Genomic DNA, 21886 nt, shown 5'->3' on the forward strand with positions numbered 1-21886 from the left:
TCATCACTGTTTCTTGATTTACCTCATTTTATTTGGTCCTGTATTTGCCCCTTGGTTTTGGTTTCTCAGTAAAAATAAAGGATGCGTTCAAGGCAGCTTACCCAGCAAAATCTGTTTTGAATGTCCGTTATGAAGATGATTGCAGTAAAATGGGAAAATTAGGAAGTTTTTTTTATACGTTACTTTTCTGCATTTTGACATTTACATATTGGTGGTCATATATTTTGTTCACGTGCCATTTGTGGGAACAGACATTGCAGCAGTGTATCTGCTCCATAATTGGAAGTGGTGTTAAGCACATACGGATCAGGGTATCTATTGGGATGAGGTTGAATTTCTGTTTCTATTGTATCTGGAGTTGGAAGGGATATATTAAGTTTTACAGCATATACAGTGCCAGCTCCAAGTTTCTGCCTGAACTAAAGCAATGGATAAAATTAAAAAGGTCAATGCCATCGATACTTTTTTTCTTAGTTCCCTTTCATTTTTGAAGAAGTTAGCTTTGTATTGATTACATGAGTGGGTTGATAGAACAGGAGTGATTCATTTCCTAAAACTGCACTAGTTTAGTCCAATCCACAGAAAAAATAAGATTTGTGATACTGCATCTTATTTTATATATTTAGGGGAGTCATTGAAGGAGGCCATTCAGCCTGTTGTGTCCATGCTGGCTGAAAAAACTAGCCGCCCAATCTAATCCCACCTCCCAGCACCTGGTCCATAGCCTTGCAGGTTACAGCGCTTCAGGTGCATGTCCAGGTACCTTTTAAAAGAATTGAGGGTTTCTGCCTCCACCACCGTTCCTGGCAGTGAATTCCAGACACCCACCACTCTTTGGGTGAAAAGGCTTTTCATATGCCCTCTAATCCTTCTACCAATCACCTTAAATCTGTACCCCCTGGTAATTGATCTGTCTGCTGGGGGAACAGGTCCTTCCTGTCTACTCTATCTAGGCCCCTCATAATTTTGAATACCTCAAATAAGTCACTGCTCAGCTTCCTCTTTTCTAAGGAAAACAACACTAGCCTACCCAATCTTTCCTCATCGCTACAACTTTCGATCCCGAGCAACATTCTTGTAAATCTCCTATGTATTCTCTCCAGAGCTGTTATGTCCTTTCTGTAATGTGGTGACTAGAACTGTACACAATACTCCAGCTGTGGCCTAACCAGCGTTTTATACAGTTCCAGCATTGCTTCCCTGCTTTTGCATTCTATACCTCAGCCAATAAAGGAAAGCATTCCATATACCCTCTTCACCACTCTCTCTACCTGTCCTGCCACCTTCAGGGACCTGTGGACATAGAAACATAAACATAGAAAATAGGAGCAGGAGTAGGCCATTCGGCCCTTCGAGCCTGCTCCGCCATTTATTATGATCACAGCTGTAACCTGTTCCCGCTTTCCCCCCCAAATCCTTGGATCCTTTTTGCTCCAAGAGCTATATCTAACTCCTTCTTGAAAACATACAATGCCTCAACTGCTTTCTGTGGTAGCGAATTTCACAGGTTCACTACTCTCTGGGTGAAGAAATTTCTCCTCATCTCAGTCCTGAAACGTTTACCCCATATCCTTTGACTATGACCCCTGGTTCTGGACTCCCCCACCATCAGGAACATCCTTCCTGCATCTACCCTGTCAAGTCTTGTTAGAATTTTATAGGTTTCTATGTGATCCCCCCTCTGTCTTCTGAACTCCAGCGAGTATAATCCTAACCGACTCAATCTCTCCTCGTACGTCAATCCCACCATCCCAGGAATCAGTCTGGTAAACCTTCGCTGCACTCCCTCTATAGCAAGAATATCCTTCCTCAGATAAGGGGACCAAAACGGCACACAATATTCCAGGTGTGGCCTCACCAAGGCCCTGTATAATTGCAGCAAGACATCCCTGCTCCTGTACTCTAATCCTCTCGCTATGAAGGCCAACATACCATTTGCCTTTTTTACCGCCTGTTGCACCTGCATGCTTACCTTCAGCGACTGGTGTACGAGAACATCCAGGTCTCGTTGCATATTCCCCTCTCTCAGTTTATAGCCATTCAGATAATCTGCCTTCCTGTTTTTGCTACCAAAGTGGATAACCTCACATTTGTCCACATTATACTGCATCTGCCATGCATTAGCCCACTCACTCAACTTGTCCAAATCACCCTGAAGCCTCTCTGCATCCTCCTCACAACTCACCCTCCCACTCAGTTTTGTGTCACATGCAAATTTGGAGATATTACATTTAGTTACCTCCTCTAAATCATTAATATATATTGTAAATAGCTGGGGTCCTAGCACTGATCCCTGCGGTACCCCACTAGTCACTGCCTGCCATTCGGAAAAAGATTCCTACTCTTTGTTTCCTGTCTGCCAACCAATTTTCTATCCATCGCAATACACTACCCCCAATCCCATGCGCTTTAATTTTACACGCTACTCTCATATGTGGGACTTTGTCGAAAGCCTTCTGAAAGTCCAAATAAGCCACATCCACTGGCTCCCCCTCATCAACTCTACTAGTTACATCCTCAAAGAATTCTATTCGATTTGTCAAACATGATTTCCCTTTCATAAATCCATGCTGACTCTGTCCAATTCTACCACTGTTCTCCAAGTGCTCTGCTATAAAATCTTTGATAATGGACTCTCAAATTTTCCCCCGTACCGACGTCAGGCTGACTGGTCTATAATTCCCTGTTTTCTCCCTACCTCCCTTTTTAAATAGTGGGGTTACAATAGCTACCCTCCAATCTGTAGGAACTGTTCCAGAGTCTGTAGAATCTTGGAAGATGACCAGCAATGCATCCATTATTTCTAGGGCCACTTCCTTGAGTACTCTGGGATGTAGATTATCAGGCCCTGGGGATTTATCAGCCTTCAATCCCATCAATTTCCCCAACACCATTTCTCTACTAATACTGATTTCCTTCAGCTCCTCTCTCTCACTAAGCCCTGTGTTCCCCAACATTTCTGGTATGATATTTGTGTCCTCCTTTGTGAAGACAGAACAAAAGTATGCATTTAGCTGGTCAGCCATTTCTTTGTTTCCCATAATTAATTCCCCTGTTTCTGACATTTGTCTTCAATCTTTTTTTCTTCACATACCTATAGAAACTTTAACAGTCAGTTTTTATGTTCCCCGCAAGCTTACTCTCGTACTCTGTTTTCCCCTTCTTAATCAATCCCTTGGTCCTCCTTTGCTGAATTCTAAACTGCTCCCAATCCTCAGTTCTGTTGTTTTTTCTGGCGAGTTTGTATGCCTTTTCCTTGGATCTAATACTATCTCTAATTTCCCTTGTAAGCCATGGTTTGGCTACCTTTCCTGTTTTACTTTGCGCCAGACAGGAATAAACAATTGTTGCAGTTCATCCATGCGCTCTTTGAATGTTTGCCATTGCCTATCCACCATCATCCATTTAAATAACACTTCCCAATCTATCATAGCCAACTCGCGCCTCATACCTTCTCCGTTTCCTTTATTTAGATTCAGCACCCTAGTCTCAGAATCAACTACGTCACTCTTCATCTTGATGAAGAATTCTATCATATTATGGTCGCTCATCCCCAAGGGGTTTTGCGCAACTAGATTGTCAATTATTCCTCTCTCATTACACAATACCCATTCTAGGATGGCCTGTTCTCTAGTTGGTTCCTCAATGTATCGGTCCAGAAAACCATCCTGTATACACTCCATGAATTCCTCCTCTACGGTATTGTGACTAATTTGATTTGCCCAATCTATATGCAGATGAAAGTCACCCATAATTACAGATGTTCCTTTATCACATGCATCTCTAATTTCCTGTTTAATGCCATTCCCAACATCACCACTACAGTTTGGGGGTCTATATACAACCCCCACTAATGTTTTTTGCCCCTTAGTGTTTCTCAGCTCTACCCATACAGATTCCACATCGTCAGAGCTAATATCCTTCCTCACTATTGCTTTAATTTCCACTTTAACCAGCTATGCAACTCCACCGTCTTTTACTTTTTGTCTGTCCTTCCTAAATACTGAATACCCCTGGATGTTCATTTCTCATCCCTGGTCACCCTGCAGCCATGTCTCTGTAATCCCGCCTATATCATACCCGTTTACATCTATTTGCGCGATTAATTCATCCACTTTATTGTGAAGGCTCCACACGTTAAGGCATAAAGCCTTAAGACTTATATAATATAAAATAAAAACAAGAACTGCTGGAAATACTCAGCAGGTCTGGCAGCATCTGTGGAGAGAGAGAAGCAGAGTTAACGTTTCAGGTCAGTGACCCTTCTTCAGAACGGTAAGCCTTGAGGCTTGTCTTTTTAACATTACTTGTCCCCTTCCTACTATTTTTCACTGTGGCCCTGTTTGATTCTGGCCCTTGATTTCTCTGTCGATCACTTTTCTTATTCCCTTTACTGTCTTTTGTTCTTGTCTTTGATCCCCCCTCCTCTGACTCCTTGCAAAGCTTCCCATCCCCCTGCCATTTTAGTTTAAACCCTCCCCAACCACTCTAGCAAATACTCCCCCAGGACATCAGTCCTGGTCCTGCCCAGGTGTAACCCGCCCAGTTTGTACTGGTCCCACCTCCCCCAGAACTGGTCCCAATGTCCCAGGAATCTAAAACCCTCCCCCTCACACCACCTCTTCAGCCACGTATTCATCCGATATATCCTGCTATTTCTACTTTGACTAGCACGTGGCACTGGTAGTAATCCTGAGATCACTACCTTTGAGGTCCTACTTTTCAACTTACTTCCTAACTCCCTATATTCTGCTTTTCAAACCTCATCCTTTTATTTAACCTACGTCGTTTGTACCAATGTGTACCACGACCCTGTTCACCCTCCCCATCAGAATGTCCTGTAACCGCTCTGAGACATCCTTGACCCTAGCACCAGGGAGGCAACGTACGTGGAGTCTCTTTTCTGCGGCCACTGATCTGCCTGTCTACTCCCCTTACAATTGAATCCCCTATAACTATTGCATTCCCACACTTTTTACTCCTCCCCTGTGTATCAGAGCCAACCGTGGTGCAATGAATTGGGCTGTTGCTGCTTTCTCCTAAGAGGCCATTCCCCCCAACAGTATCCAAAGCAGTATATCTGTTTTGAAGGGGAATAGCCACAGGAGATTACTGCACTGCCTGCCTACTCCTCTTGCTCTGCCTGGTGGTCACCCATTCCTTTCCTGCCTGTGGAGTCTGAGCTTGTGGTGTGACCACCTCTCTATACATGCTATCCACGATACTTTCCGCCTTGTGAATGTTCCACAGTGTCCCCAGCCGCCACTCCAGCTCTGAAACCCGGGCTTCCAAAAGCTGCAGCTGGAGACACTTGCTGCACAAATGCTGGTCCCGGGCACTGGAATTGTTCCCGGCTTCCCACATAGAGCACAAGGAGCACACAGTGGCTTTGAGCTCTCCTGCCATGACTTAACCCTTTAAATTAAACCTTTTGGAAGATGCTTAATATCAAATAATATCAATTACTCTCAGGCCCTTCTTCCCTGGTCCTTGTTACTGCAGAGCTCCCTAAAAAACGCTACTTATATATGAAAATAAACTGTAGACTTTTCTTACCTTAGTTACTTAGCCAGCTATTTAGAGCTATTCCCTAACAGCAATTACTCACCAACCAATCACCTTGCAGCTTTTCTGTGATGTCACATGTTTTTTATGCACTCCGAAGTCTCACTTATTCTACCCCTGGCAAATTGATCATTTTGTCCACATATTGTCAGTGTTAATCTCTATCCTGTTGTACCTGGTCTGGGCCAAACACTATATCTGTCTCAGCAAGGTGAATTAACCACAAGCTGAGGAAAAATATCCCAATTGCATCAGTGTGAATTGTTCTGTTTCTCACATTTGCCGACCCTGGGGCATCCCTGAGTGACATTTGCCAATTAATGCCAAAGTTGTGAGCAGTTTTTGCCTTGTCGAGTCTTAGCCACCGGAGGCTGGTTCAGGTTGTCTAATTTTCCATTTACAGCTCTTCAGTGATTCTGTCCATTTTTGTGTGAAAACCATATCATGAAATGGAGCCTTTTCATTCTGAGCTGGGAACTTGTTAGAAAGTACTGTAAGATTTGCAGCAGTTGTTAGCACAGTGGATCATTAGACTGCCCTTTCATTGCTGCAATTCTCCTGAAGGTCTCCTAATGTTGCTGGTTACAAAAGCTGAGGATGTGTCTGTGTCCAGTAACCATGAGCACACAGCACAAAAATAACAATTATTTGGCACTGAATTAGCAATTTCATTCAGATAAGCCACAAGGATAGCTAATGCAGAAAGCAGAAAAAATTGTTCCTGTTCAGTAGGAGATGCCATTCTCAGGTTTGTTCCTTTTTAATGTGTCATGCCTGATGTAAGCTGTTGATGCTAACATTGGATATCAAAAGTGCAAGAAGGGTTCCATTCCCCACGGCTAATAACTTTGCACTTGGTGAGTATGTAACAGACCACAAAATTTAAAAAAATATAGTAATGATTTTCAAATGGGCCAGATTTTTGTTTGAATTTTCTTTAAAATTAAAAGGGAGTTCTCTTGTCATAGGACCTCCATGCTGCCACTGTAAATCCAGACCCAAGTCTGAAAGAGTTTGAGGGAGCAACTCTGCGCTATGCTTCTTTAAAACTGAGGTAAAGTGTGATATTTTAAAAGTATTGGTCTAATGAAATTTGCAGTACAGTATTGCATTGCTTTCTGTTTAAGTACTGATACTTCCAATTGCCTCCATAGAACAGTACCACAGTCTGAGGAAGATGGTTCCTGTACTATCAATAGTGACCCAGAGGCAAAGGTCAGTGTTGGTTCACTGCTATTTCTGAACTTATTTTGACATCAAACTTTGTGCATATGAATTATATCACATCTAAGTATTAAAAGTTAAATAATGTCAGGACAATGATTGTGAAATATTTATTTGTTGGTCTCTTTTTAGTAAAAGGGTAACTATGTTGTATATTTGACACAGTGCTATTGTTTATACTTGGGGATTGCCATTATTTTCAGTTGATGTGTGTAGCCAGGTGCAGATTTAGTGTATTCAGTCAGCTGCTGGTCGTTTAATATGCTGCAACTTGAGATGATCACCTATTATTTCTTTCAACCTATCAAAAAAAGTTAGTGACACAAATGCAGTTTTACAAGGGGATTGTGCTGGAGTTGAAGACTCTAAACAATTCAATCTATTATCAGTAAATGTACCCTTAATTCCCTTTGATACCAGCGTAAATACTAAGAGCTGAGATCCAAAAAGTTAATTTTCATCATTTAGACATTCCATACTGATATGTAACTGTTCCCTATCTTCAACTATGTTATAAATGCATCATTGCATTCGAGCAAAATTTCCAGAGTCAATCTCCAGAATTAATGAACCATGTGATTTTAAGAAGAAGTTATATTCCATTGATATCTAGTACATGACTATTTTCATATCTACTCTTCTATTAAGATTTTCAAGTGACTAACATTACCAAGAAAATGCACTATAGGAAGTTTTTTTTGTACTGGTGGGGTGGTGGGGGGGAAATTATTGAAGAATTGTATCGTGGCACAGCAGGATGTATAATAATGTACCCAAAATACATACACATGCAGAGGTACAGCAAGCAATTAAGAAGGAAAATGGCATGTTGGTCTTCATTACAAGAAGATTTGAATATAGGGGTGAAGACGTCTTCCAGCAATTATATAGAGCCTTGGTGAGACCGCACCTGGAGTATTGTGTACAGTTTTGGTCTCCTTACCTAAGGAAAGATATACTAGCCATAGAGGGAGTCCAATGAAGATTCACCAAACTAATTCCAAGGATGAAGGGATTGTCCTACGGGGAAAGATTAAATAGAGCGGGCCTTTATTCTCTGGAGTTTAGAAGAGTGAGAGGTGATCTCATTCAAACATACAAAATTCTTACAGGGCTTGACGGGGTTGATGCAGGAAGGATGTTTCCCCTGACTGGGGAGTTCAGAACCAGGGGACACAGTCTCAGAATAAGGGGCAGGCCATTTAGGACTGAGATCAGCAGGAATTTCTTTATTCAGAGGGTGGTGAATCTTTGGAATTCTCTACCCTAGAGGGTTGTGGAAGTTCAATCATTGAGTATGTTCAAGATTGAGATTGATAGATTTCTGGCTATTAATGACATCAAGGGTTATGGGGATAGTGCAGGAAAATGGTGTTGAAGTAGAAGGTCAGCCATGATATTGAATGGTGGAGTGGGCTCAAAGGACTGAATGGCCTACTCCTACTCCTATTTCTTATGTTCTTCTATTCTTAATGTAGCAAGCCGGATACAAAATTGGCTCAGTGGCAGGAAACAAAGGGTAATGGTTGGCGGGTGTTTTTGCTACTGGAAGTCTGTTGCAGTGGGGTTCTGCATGGCTCAGTACTAGGTCTCCTTTTTGTGGTATATATTAATGATTTGGACTTAAATGTAGGGGGCATGATGAAGAAGTTTGCAGATGACACAAAAATTGGCCGCATGGTTGATAGTGAGGAGGGAATCTGTAGACTGCAGGAAGATATCAATGGACTGGTCAGGTGGGCAGAAAAGTGGCAAATGGAATTTAACCCAGAGAAGTGTGAGGTGATACATTTGGGGAGGTCAATTAAGGAAAAGGAATACGCAATAAATGGAAGGATACTGAGAGGTCTAGAGGAAGTGGGGGACCTTGGAGTGCATGTCCACAGATCCCTGAAGGTAGCAGGATGTGTCGATAAGGTGGTTAAGAAGGCATATGGAATTCTTTCCTTTATTAGCCGAGGCAGAGAATATAAGAGCAGGAGGATTATGCTGGAACTATATAAAACATTACTGAGGCCACAACTTGAGTACTGTGTGCAGTTCTGGTCACCTCATTACAGAAAGGATGTAATTGCACTAGAGAGGATACAGAGGGGATTTATGAGGATGTTGCCGGGACTGGAAAATTGCAGCTATGAGGAAAGATTGGATAGGCTTGAGTTGTTTTCGTTGGAACAGAAGAGGCTGAGGGGAGATTTGATTGAGGTGTACAAGGTTGTGAGGTGCCTGGATAGAGTGGATAGGAAGGAACTATTTCCCTTAGCAGAGTGGTCAGTGGCCAGGAGGCATAGATTTAAAGTAGGATTAGAGGGGAGATGAAGAAACATTGTTTCACCCAGAGGGTGATGGGCACCTGGAACACTCTGCCTGAAAATGTGGTAGAGGCAGAAACCCTCAACTCATTCAAAAGGTGTCTGCATATGCACCTGAAGTCCTGTAACCTCCGGGATACAGACCAAGAACTGGAAACTGGGATTAGGATGGGTGGCTCGTTTTTCGGCCAGCGCAGACAAGATGGGCAGAGTGGCCTCCTTTTGTGCTGTAAATTTTCCTACATTTTCTAAATATTCTAAATATCTGAAAAGGAGGATTATGCAGGTATGTGGGGAGCAGGCTGAGGAGTGGCAGTATGTGAATTGCTCCTTGGGAAAGCAGCATGGACACAATAGGTCAAATGATGGTCTTCAGTGCTGTAATAATTGTATGATTCTGTGACGACTGGGCAGGGTATTCCTTAGCTACCTTCCAAGCATCAACTCTGCAGGCGACAGTAAGCCCATGCCCAATGGAGTAGCTCAGAGGGGCAGCATTGCAACCTTGAGATCTTGTCCCATCTGCCTACACTTCAAAATTAGTGATTTGATGGTGTGCACCATGCATTCAGCCATGCTGTTAGACTTTGGATAATGCAACGATGATGTCACTAGATGGATTTCCCGCCTGGCGCACATGTCTTGGAATGGTCTTCCTGCATATTGCGACCCATTATTGGAGATAATTTCTTCTGGCACGCCAAATATGACCTTCACTTACAGTCTGTTATGGTGGTCCCACAACACCAATTGTATGAGATTTTCCACTTCTTGCTATTTGGAATGAGACAGCATAGGCTGCTTCAAATGCCATGGCAGGGGAAGCACTGTTTTCTTTGTTTACCTTCATCTGTCCTTTTGGTTGAAAGAGATTTTGTTTGACTGAATCTGTGGTTTGTCTTTGAGGGGAGGATGTGGCACCTTAGTTTGCTTGGCTTCATGCTATCCTGAGCAGCAAGTTCAGCATAGACAACACATTGTGGAACTGTAAGTGTAAATCCAAAGTCCAAATTGAAAGGATCATTTTTTTTAATTTGCCTGGCTGTACCTGTTCCTTCCCCAGGATCAAAATCTTCAATTTCACAATTCAAAAAACACTTCCATTTATTCACAGTGATCAGGAACTAAATGTCATGCTCTCGTGACTGATATATTGGTCAATGATGTGTTTGTGCTATCTAGTGGAGTTAAGGGACAAAGCTCATGTGACACAAAAAAACCTGATCCAGAAGTCGGGCTATGTCATGAGCTGCCTCCGCCACCTCAAGCCTGCAGTTTGGTGCGGGGATGAAGTGAGGGGTGCGGGTGTCTGTGAGGGGGGTTGACAGTTCAGGGATGTCTCTGGGTGTTTCTAGTCTATTCCAGGAATTATGCCAGTAGCAGAACTGATGAGTCTCCAGTTGGCATTAATACATCTAATGAAAGCAGTACTGAATTACTTTTTGGGCTCTTGAACAGGGAGGGGGAGCGAGTTGGTTAGTCGGAAGTCATGTTTCAGATTAGATGTAGGGAAGAATAGGATTCAGGACTTCCAGTTCCATGAGTTCAAAGCAGGATTTCTGTGATTCAGAGCACCAAATAGTGATATATCAGCTATTGGTTACCTTCAATTTAACATCTAGCTATTTCATCTGGCTAACTGAAAATCATGTGAGCAGCCAGCTGCTAAGTAGAAATGACTAAGTCTCGGATGTAGATGGCACAGTGAACTACTTTCATACAGATTAAGGTGCCCTTTTTCTTTTTAAACACAAGCCACCAGTTTACCATTAACAACGCCAAAATCCATGACTTAGGCCGCAACATAAACTCCATTCCCAAACCACGAACTCCATCGCTCTGCCTGGCAACTGCCTGAGGCTGAACCAGACTGTTTGGAACCTTGGGGGGAATTTTATGCTATCCGCTGCTGCGGGTTTGGTGGTATGCAGGGTGATGTAATTAGGCAGGAGGTGTTTTCTCGGATTCCCGACGGTGGGATATTTTAGAGGAATTAAGTCAGCAGCGGGTTTGCGGCATTCTGGGGTTCCCCCAGCGCGTTGACAGATTACAGTTTTGCATTCGTTTAAATAACATGAATACTCATTACCCTACGCATAGTTACAATTTAGTCCTACCTGCCAGATTAAGTGAACAGCGAGCGATATTCCCATGCCACTTGGTTCATGATTGTTTCAACGTCGCGTGCAGCAGTGGAATTTGTGCAGTTGAGGCTCAGGTCTGTGCTGTTCTCTCTTTAATTTGTCCGCTAAACGAACGCCAACATTTTAATGGATGTTTGTCTCCGGGCCAGCATTGCAATGGATGTTTGCCTCCAGGCCAGCATTGTAATGGATGTTTGTCCCCGGGCCAGCATTGCAATGGATGTTTGTCTCTGGGCCAGCATTTTAATGGATGTTTGTCTCTGGGCCAGCATTGTAATGGATGTTTGTCTCCGGGCCAGCATTGTAATGGATGTTTGTCTCCGGGCCAGCATTGTAATGGATGTTTGTCTCCGGGCCAGCATTGTAATGGATGTTTGCCTCCGGTCCAGCATTGTAATGGATGTTTGTCTCCGGGCCAGCATTGTAATGGATGTTTGTCTCCGGGCCAGCATTGTAATGGATGTTTGTCTCCGGGCCAGCATTGTAATGGATGTTTGTCTCCGGGCCAGCATTGTAGTGGATGTTTGTCTCCGGGCCAGCATTGTAGTGGATGTTTGTCTCCGGGCCAGCATTGTAATGGATGTTTGTCTCCGGGCCAGCATTGTAATGGATGTTTGTCTCCGGGCCAGCATTGTAATGGATGTTTGTCTCCGGGCCAGCATTGTAATGGATGTTTGTCTCCGGGCCAGCATTGTAATGGATGTTTCTCTCCGGGCCAGCATTGTAATGGATGTTTACCTCCACGCCAGCATTGTAATAGATGTTTGCCTCCAGGCTCAGCACCAGCAAGGGTGAATCTTCTCGGGATGGTGGCAAAGGCAGGGGCAGCGTGGAAGTGTCGGGGAGGGAAGGGTGAGGCGATTGGGTGCGCGGAGGGTGGTCGGGGAGGGAAGGGAGGGGCAATTGGGTACATGGAGGAGCAGGGGAGGGTAGTCACGGAGGGAATGGTGGAGCGATCGGCTATGTGGAGGAGCAGGGGATGGTAGTTGGGGAGGGAAGGGTGGGTTTGATTGGGTGCATGGAGGAGCAGGGGAGGGTGGAGTGGAGCATCCACATTGTTGACTTGTTGATGTTGATGGTGAAGATGCATGTCGTCAGCTGTGGAGGTGGTGGGTAGATTATAGCATTACAGCGTGAAGATATTTGGCAAGGGCATAAAGGGAGGGATGAGTGCTGTCAACTTCGGGGAACTGTGGGGCAGTTACTGGCTAGCAGAGTGAATGGTCACAGTCAGTGGGGGCAAATGGATTCTGTACGGTGGAAGGTCAAGACTAATGGATGGGTATTTGACAGCTTCATACGGAGGGGAATGGTACTCGGCAACAATGGTGTGAGGAGGTTTAAGGGTAAAAGTCAGCATGCCGATAATAACGGGAGTAGGAATGGGGAGAGGGTTGGCATGAATACGTCAATGATTTTCATATTTCCATAATGGGGGGAGGCTCAATGCTAAAGGAGGGTCGGGTAACGGTAGCATTGGGTGGGTCAAGGGTGATGAGCTCAAGCTGGAAGGCTGCAGGAGGAGGTTGGAAAGTGGGGAGACCTGCCCTGAATTCCACGCGCACCATTTTCTCCAACGATAATGAAATCATATGACGCTCAATGAGAGTGGGAGAAGGCAAACGGCAGTTGGTGTGTCTCTGCCTGGCTGCAATTTGAAGGCAGATATAAGGGAGCTGTTCATTGCCTTGATGTTTTAGCTCATTAGCAACAGTGAGCTGAATTGCTATGCTCTGCTTATTTCTTGTTCAGAAAAGCCACAGCGACATGGGTCTCATACACCCAGTCTAGTATCATGGGAAGAAGAAAGGGTGAGACTAAGGAGGGCTCATTTTCCCTCAACTCATGATGTCTGAGCGCCAGCAACAGGCAGAACAGGAAGGTCAGGATTCTTCGAATGATAACATCGAGAAGTGGCCTTATCGAAGACGGATACTGGCATGTGATCACATCCTAAGACAAGGACAAATTACCCACAAAAGTCAGAGAGGCAATGGCAGAGATGCCTAAGGATGTCACATGAAATGGTCACATAAATTTGTAGGATCCTGCAGCCATTTGGCTTTGGTGGGAATCCCATGCCAGTTGCCCTTAAGGTGACTGCTGCACTCAGTTTTTTTTCCAGCAGCTCCTTCCGGGGATCCACGGATGACATGTGGCATCTTGCGACCCGCAGGTGCATCAAAGAGGTGACCAATACCCTTTTCGATGTGCCAATGATTTCATCCACTTACCGGTAGATGAGGACAGTCAGGCAGCAAGGTCTGCGTCCTTCGGTGCCATCGCTGGGTTCCCTAGATGCAAGGGGTGATCGACTGCACCCGTGGACGAACCTGCTGTATCTGTGAATCACAAAGGATTCTTTGAACATACAACTCGTTTGCGATGACAGAAGAAGAATCAGGCACCTTTACGTTTCCCCGGGGGCTGTCATGACTCATACATTTTGAGGAGCTCCCAGCAGTTTTCGAGGAACCGGCCGAAGTGGACGGTTGAAACCTGGGTGACTAGGGTTACCTCCTTTGTATGTGGTTGATGACACCAGTACATGGGCGGCGCAGTGGTTAGCACTGCAGCCTCACAGCTCCAGGGACCCGGGTTCGATTCCGGGTACTGCCTGTGTGGAGTTTTCAAGTTCTCCCTGTGTCTGCGTGGGTTTTCTCCGGGTGCTCCAGTTTCCTCCCACAAGCCAAAAGACTTGCAGGTTGATAGGTAAATTGGCCATTATAAATTGTCACTAGTATAGGTAGGTGGTAGGGCATTATAGGGACAGGTGGGGATGTTTGGTAGGAATATGGGATTAGTGTAGGATTAGTATAAATGGGTGGTTGATGTTCGGCACAGACTCGGTGGGCCGAAGGGCCTGTTTCAGTGCTGTATCTCTAATCTAATCATCCCCTAAATGCTGCTGAAGCGTAGTACAATGTTGCTCACGCATCCACCAGAGCCATCATTGAACACACCATTGGCATGCAGAAAATGCAATTCCGCTGCCTAGGCCAGTCAGAAGGTGCTCTTCAGTACGTGCCACAGAGGGTGTCACAAATAATAGTCTGCTGTGCTTTGCACAATCTTGCAATTAGACGCTGCAACATTCTGCAGGTGGAGGAACAGCAAGCCTCCTCAGTTAAGGATGACTATGAAGAGGGTGAGGAGGAGGACAACAATGACAATGATGCTGTTAACGATATGAGGGCCATGAAGGGACATGCAAGGGACATCAGGGAGAACTTAGTTTATGCACGTTTCAGCCAACAATAAGTTACATCATCAAGGAACATTGGGAGGAGAAACATAACAATTCCGCACAGAAATTCACATGTACCTAAGGTCTTATTCATCGCTGCAATCTTAACAAAGCTTTGCAGCACTTTCATGTAATTGCCGTTTGAAATCATCTATGGGCTATGTTGAATGCAACTTACACTACTGCAAGGAGCATTAACTTATGACTGTAAAAAAAAAAGGCATGACAGTATTGGACAAAGTTAATAATCATCAATAGGAAAGCAGCCATCATTGAAGATTGAAGACTAAAATTCCAGTGAGATATGGACACTGGCCATTCCTGAGATGATTTTGGAACATCATTGCGTTCCTGCCATAGGCCTCCAAAAAACTCTTTGTATCCGTCTGTGACCAAGCAATACATTACTGAGAGTGTATCAAATTATGCATAAAATAAAAATGTATTCATCTTTTCTCTTGTCACAGTATGTACAGCACCCATGCCACCTTCATGCTCAAAACTCTTTCAATTTCCTTTTTCTCCCACTATGTCTAGGTGCTACCCTGACATTAGCAGCTGAGGTGGAGGCAGTCTGCTCAGTGCACTGTCCTGTTGCTGTGGATGATCATGACAGGCATCCTCTGGAGGAACGGGCCTTGATGGCTCCATCCTACTGGGGATCTGCAGCACTGGTGCTTGAGTATCCTCCGTGTGCTCGCCTGCTGGAAGTAAGGGGGTCAATGTCGAGCGGGGGGGTAGGATGAGACGCCGCTTACCCTGGGAGTGTCTTGAGAAGACGACCCTGGGGAAGCTGGTACATCCTCCTCCTCCATCTTTGTGTTCGATGGCACCTGCCTATCTACCTGAGGAGAAGGAGCACCTCGAGGGAGGTCCAGGTTCCATAACCCTCTCTTGCTTAAACTTTGCTGCATGTTAATTGACAGAAAAATGAATAGCCCTGGCCCAAAGCACAAAGATGAAAAAAAACAGTGTGTAGGCACATGGTCAAAAAAAATGAATGATGAAACTAAATTAAACTAAAATAAACAAATTTAAAAAAAAATAACTAAAAATGAAAAGGGGGGCCCGTCATGCTCTGAAATTATTGAACTCAACATTCAGTCCGGCAGGCCTAATCAGTAAATGAGATGCTGTTCCTCGAGCTTGCATGATGTTTACTGGAACACTGCAGCTAGCTCAGGACAGATATGTGGGCATGAGAGTGTTGAAATGGCAGGCAACTGCAAGCTCGGAGTCATACTGTCTGACTGAGCGGAGGTGTTCTGAAAGGTGGTCACCCAATCTGCAATCTCTCCAATGTAGAGGAGACCGCATTGTGAGCAGCGAATACAATATACTAAATTGAAAGGAGTACAAGTAAATCGTTGCTTCACCTGAAAGGAGTGGTTGGGGCCTTGGATAGTGAGAAGAGAGAAGTAAAAGGGCAGGTGTTACACCTCCTGTGATTGCATGGGAAGGTGCCGTGGGAAGGGAACAAGGTGGTGGGAGTAATGGAGGAGTGGACTAGGGTGTCGTAGAGGGAACAATCCCTTTGAAATGCTGACAGGGGAGGGGGGGAGAGGAGGAGAAGATGCGTTTGTTAGTGGCATCACACTGGACGTGGTGGAAATGGCAGAGGATGATCCTTTGGATGTAGAGGCTGGTGGGGTGGAAAGTGAGGACGAGGGGAACCCTGTCGCAGTTCTGGGAGGGAGGGGAAGGGCTGAGGGTAGAGGTACAGGAAATGGGCCTGACACGGTTGAGGGCCCTGTCAACCACAGTGGAGGGAAATCCTCGGTTGAGGAAAAAGGAAGGCATATCAGATGCACTGTCGTGGAAGGTTGCATCATCAGAGCAGATGCGTCGGAGACGGAGAAACTGGGAGAATGGAATGGAGTCCTTACAGGAGGCAGGGTGTGAAGAAGTGTAGTTGAGGTAGCTGTGGGAGTCGGTGGGCTTATAATGAATAGTAATAGGTAGCCTATCCCCAGAGATGGAGACACAGATGTCAAGGAAGGGAAGTGTTGGAGATGGACCATGTAAAGGTGAGAAAAGGATGGAAATTGGAAGCAAAGTTGATAAAGTTTTCCAGTTCGGGGGCGGAGCAGAAAACTGCACCAATATAGTCATCAATGTACTGGGAAAAGATGTGGCGGAGGGAGCCTGAGTAGGACTGGAACAAGGAATGTTCGACATATCCCACAAAAAGACAGGCATAACTAGGATCCCCCATGTGGGTACCCATTGCAACACCTTTTACTTGAAGGAAGTGAGTGGAATTGAGAAGTTGTTCAATGTGAGAACAGCCAGGCGGAGGAGAGTGGTGGTGGATGGGGACTGGTTGGGCCTCTGTTCAAGGAAGAAGCAGAGAGCCCTCAAACCGTCCTGGTGGGGGATGGAGGTGTAGAGAGATTGGACGTCCATAGTGAAGAGGAGTCAGTTGGGGCCAGGAAATTGTCAAAATGACATAGAGCGTCAGAGAGTCACGGATGTAGGTCGGAAGAGACTGGACCAGGGGAGAAAAGATAGAGTCAAGATAGGAAGAAATGAGTTCAGTGGGGCAGGAGCAGGCTGAAACAATGGGTCTGCCGGGACAGTCCTGTTTGTGGATTTTGGGAAGGAGGTAGAAGCGGGCTGTCCGGAGTTGCGGGACTATGAGGTTGGAAGCTGTAGAGGGAAGATCTCCAGAGGAGATAAGGTCAGTGACAGTCCTGTGGACAGTAGCTTAATGTTCGGTGGTGGGATCATGGTCCACGGGGAAGTAGGAAGAAGTGTCTGAGAGTTGGCGCTCAGCCCCTGCAAGATAGAGGTCGGTATGCCAGACAACAACAGCACCACCCTTGTCTGCAGGTTTGATGGCAATGTCTGGGTTAGACCTGAGAGAACGGAGTGAAGCAAGTTCAGAGGGGGATAGGTTAGAGTGAGTGAGGGCGGCAGAGAAATTGAGACGGCCGATGCCTTGCTGACAGTTTTCAGTGAAAAGATCAAGAGCAGGTAAGAGGCCAGAGGGAGGGGTCCAGGTGGAGGGAGAATGCTGGAGGGGGGTGAATGGGTCTGCTGGTCGGGGGGAGGACTCCTGGTCAAAAAAGTGAACCCGGAGGCGAAGGCGACGGAAGAAGAGCTCAACGTCATGCCTAGCGCGAAATTCATTGAGGTGGGGGCGGAAGGGGATAAAACTGAGTCCTTTGCTGAGTACAGAATATTCAGCGTCAGAGAGGGGAAGGTCAGAGGGTATAGTGAATACACGGCAAAGGGTCAGATCAGAAGGGTTAGCGCCAGAGGAAGTGAAGGGGGAAGAAGGATCTGGAGGGGCATTAGTCCCCTTCAGCTGCTGGAGCTTGCGTTCCTTAACACCTGAAAGGAAAGGCAGATTTAATGACATGACAAATGATGCATCACAACCATTGCATATATGCATCAACATCTCACATTCTGCACTGGCTTTCGCACAACACATCCGATCACATCAACCACGCCAATCATCTTCTTGGCACATGTCTGTCTTAAAGACACGGAACCATGGAAGAAAACAATGGAGCTGCTTCACCAGGACCACTTACCCTGTCCAATCTGAGCAAGTCATTTATGAGTTTGCAGCACTGCACCCATGTTCTACAAGTGACCCCACAATTCGAGACCTCCTCGCTACCTCCATCCAGGCTGCCTTTGGTGAGGCAGGAGGGTCTTCGCTCTCCATCTGCAGGGATGAGAACATAGAACATAGAACATAGAACATAGAACATACAGCACAGAACAGGCCCTTCGGCCCACAATGTTGTGCCGATCCTTTGTCCTCTGTCAAGGACAATTTAATCTATACCCCATCATTCTCCTTTATCCATATACCTATCCAAAAGCCTTTTGAAAGTCCCTAAAGTTTCTGACTCAACAACTTCCCCGGGCAAGGCATTCCATGCCTCGACCACTCTCTGGGTAAAGAACCTTCCCCTGACATCCCCCTTATATCTCCCACCCTTCACCTTAAATTTATGACCCCTTGTAACGCTTTGCTCCACCCGGGGAAAAAGTTTCTGACTGTCTACCCTATCTATTCCCCTGATCATCTTATAAACCTCTATCATGTCACCCCTCATCCTTCTCCTTTCTAATGAGAAGAGGCCTAGAATGTTCAGCCTTTCCTCGTAAGACTTATTCTCCATTCCAGGCAACATCCTGGTAAATCTCCTCTGCACCCTCTCCAAGGCTTCCACATCCTTCCTAAAATGAGGCGACCAGAACTGCACACAGTACTCCAAATGAGGCCTTACCAAGGTCCTGTACAGCTGCATCATCACCTCACGGCTCTTAAATTCAATCCCTCTGCTAATGAACGCTAACACCCCATATGCCTTCTTCACAGCCCTATCCACTTGAGTTGCAACTTTCAATGATCTATGCACATAGACCCCAAGGTCTCTCTGCTCCTCCACATGCCCAAGAACCCTACCGTTAACCCAGTATTTTGCATTCATGTTTGTCCTTCCAAAATGGACGACCTCACACTTTTCAGGGTTAAACTCCATCTGCCACTTTTCAGCCCAGCACTGCAACCTATCCAAGTCCCTTTGCAGACGACAATAGCCCTCCTCGGTATCCACAACTCCACCAACCTTTGTATCATCTGCAAATTTACTGACCCACCCTTCGACTTCCTCATCCAAGTCGTTAATAAAAATCACAAACAGGAGAGGACCCAGAACTGATCCCTGCGGCACGCCACTGGTAACTGGGCTCCAGGCTGAGTATTTACCATCTAAGACCACTCTCTGCCTTCTATCAGTTAGCCAATTCTTAATCCAACTGGCCACATTCCCCACTATCCCATGCCTCCTGACTTTCTCCATAAGTCTACCATGGGGGACCTTATCAAATGCCTTACTAAAATCCATGTACACCACATCCACTGGTTTACCCTCATCCACTTGCTTGGTCACCTGCTCAAAGAATTCAATCAGGCTTGTGAGGCAAGACCTACCCCTCACAAAACCGTGCTGACTGTCCCGAATCAAGCAGTGTCTTTCCAGATGCTCAGAAATCCTATCCCTCAGCACCTTTTCCATCAACTTGCCTACCACCGAAGTAAGACTAACTGGCCTGTAATTCCCAGGGTTGTTCCTATTCCCTTTCTTGAACAGGGGCACAACATTTGCCACCCTCCAATCACCTGGTACCACCCCCGTCAACAGAGAAGATGAAAAGATCATTGCCAGCGGCTCTGCAATTTCATCCCTTGCTTCCCATAACATCCTTGGATATACCCCGTCAGGCCCGGGAGACTTGTCTATCTTCAAGTTATTCAAAAACCCCAACACATCTTCCCTCCTAACGAGCACTTCCTCGAGCTTACCAGTCTGTTTCACACCGTCCTCTTCAGTAATACACCCCTTCTCATTCGTAAATACCGAAGAGAAGTACTCATTCAAAACCTCACTTATCTCTTCCGGCTCAACACACAGTCTCCCGCTATTGTCCTTGACCGGACCTATGGTCCCCCTAGTCATCCTCATATTTCTGACATACGCGTAAAAGGCCTTGGGGTTTTCTTTTATCCTACCCGCCAAGCATTTTTCATGCCCTCTCTTAGCTCTCCTAATCCCTTTCTTCAGATCCTTCCTGGCCATCTTGTATCCCTCCAGAGCTATGCCTGTGCCCTTTTTCCTCAACTTTATATACGCATCCTTCTTCTTCCTAACAAGACTCTCAACCTCTCTTGTCAACCACGGTTCCCTCACATGCCCATCCCTTCCCTGTCTGACAGGGACATGCTTATCAATGGCCCCTACTATCTGCTCCTTGAAAAAGTTCCACATTTCGACCGTGCCCTTCCCTGCCAGCATATGCTCCCAACTTATGCTCCTCAGTTCCTGCCTGACAGCATCATATCTACCCTTCCCCCAATTGTAAACCTTGCCCTGTTGCACATACCTATCCCTCTCCATTACCACAGTGAATGCTACAGAATTGTGATCACTATCTCCAAAGTGCTCGCCCACCAACAGCTCTATCACTTGCCCTGGTTCATTACCTAGTACCAAATCCAATATTGCCTCCCCTCTGGTCGGGCAGTCTACATACTGAGTCAGAAAAGCTTCCTGGACATACTGCACAAACACTACCCCATCCAAACTATTCGATCTAAAGAGTTGCCAATCAATATTTGGGAAGTTGAAATCCCCCATAATTACTACCCTGTGACTTCTGCTCCTTTCCAAAATCTGTTTCCCAATCTGCTCTTCCACCTCCCTGCTGCTATTGGGGGGCCTATAGAAAACTCCCATCAAGGTGACTGCTCCTTTCCTGTTCCTGACCTCAACCCACAGTGCCTCAGTCGGCAGATCCTCCTCGAAAATTCTTTCAGCAGTTGTTACACTATTTCTAACTAACAATGCCACCCCCCCACCTCTTTTACCACCATTCCTAATCTTATGAAAACATCTATAACCAGGTACCTCCAAAAACCATTCCTCCCCCTCACCTATCCACGTTTCAGTGATGGCCACAACATCGTAGTCCCAAGTGCCCATCCACGCCTTCAATTCACTCACCTTATTCCTGATGCTTCTTGCGTTGAAGTATACGCACTTTAACCCTTCTCCGTGCCCATCTGTCCTCTGTGACAGTGCTACCTTCCCCAATACCTCACTACACTCTTTGTCTTTCTGAGTGGACCCACTGGTCCCTGGATTACAAGTCCGGTTCCCATCCCCCTCCCAAACTAGTTTAAACCCTCCCGAACAGTACTAGCAAACCTCCCTCCCAGGATATTGGTGCCCCTCTGGTTCAGATGCAGCCCGTCCTGTTTGAACAGGTCCCATCTTCCCCAGAATGCAGTCCAATTATCCAAGAACTGGAAGCCCTCCCTCCTACACCATTCCTGCAGCCACGTGTTCAGCTGTGCTCTCTCCCTATTCCTAGCCTCACTATCACGTGGCGCCGGCAACAAACCAGAGATAACAACTCTGTCCGTCCGAGCTTTCAGCTTCCAGCCTAACTCCCTAAACTCACTTCTAACATCTGTGCCACCCTTCCTTCCTACGTCGTTGGTGCCAATGTGCACCACGACCTCTGGCTGCTCCCCCTCCCCTTTAAGGATCCTGAAGACGCGATCACAAACATCACGGACCCTGGCACCAGGGAGGCAACAAACCATCCGTGCGTCTCGCCTGCGCCCACAGAACCGCCTGTCCGTACTCCTCACCATCGAGTCCCCGATGACTAGTGCTCTCCCATTCTCCCTCCTTCCCTTCTGAGCCACAGTGCAGGACCCCGTGCCAGAGGCCCGGTCACTGCAGCCTGCTCCCGATAGGCCGTCCCCCCCAACAGTATCTAAAACTGTATACTTGTTGTTGAGGGGAACGACCACAGGAGATCCCTGCACTGACCTCTTCCCACCTCTAACTGTTACCCAGCTG

At 46.0% G+C, this 21886-nt stretch overlaps 1 protein-coding gene across 9 annotated transcripts in view; it reads left to right on the forward strand.

Moving 5' to 3' along the window:
* Positions 1 to 21886, forward strand: part of LOC137372424 (amyloid beta precursor protein binding family B member 2-like) — a 451769-nt gene that overhangs the window by 271065 nt on the left and 158818 nt on the right. For all 9 annotated transcript variants that reach the window (XM_068036322.1, XM_068036315.1, XM_068036330.1 and 6 more), the window contains 2 exons: positions 6534 to 6619; positions 6720 to 6780. In XM_068036322.1, the coding sequence (XP_067892423.1) occupies positions 6534 to 6619; positions 6720 to 6780 (147 nt within the window). The remainder of the gene's footprint in view (positions 1 to 6533; positions 6620 to 6719; positions 6781 to 21886) is intronic.

This window comes from Heterodontus francisci, chromosome 1 (assembly GCF_036365525.1).
Source record: "Heterodontus francisci isolate sHetFra1 chromosome 1, sHetFra1.hap1, whole genome shotgun sequence".
NCBI classification, from domain to species: Eukaryota; Metazoa; Chordata; class Chondrichthyes; order Heterodontiformes; family Heterodontidae; genus Heterodontus; species Heterodontus francisci.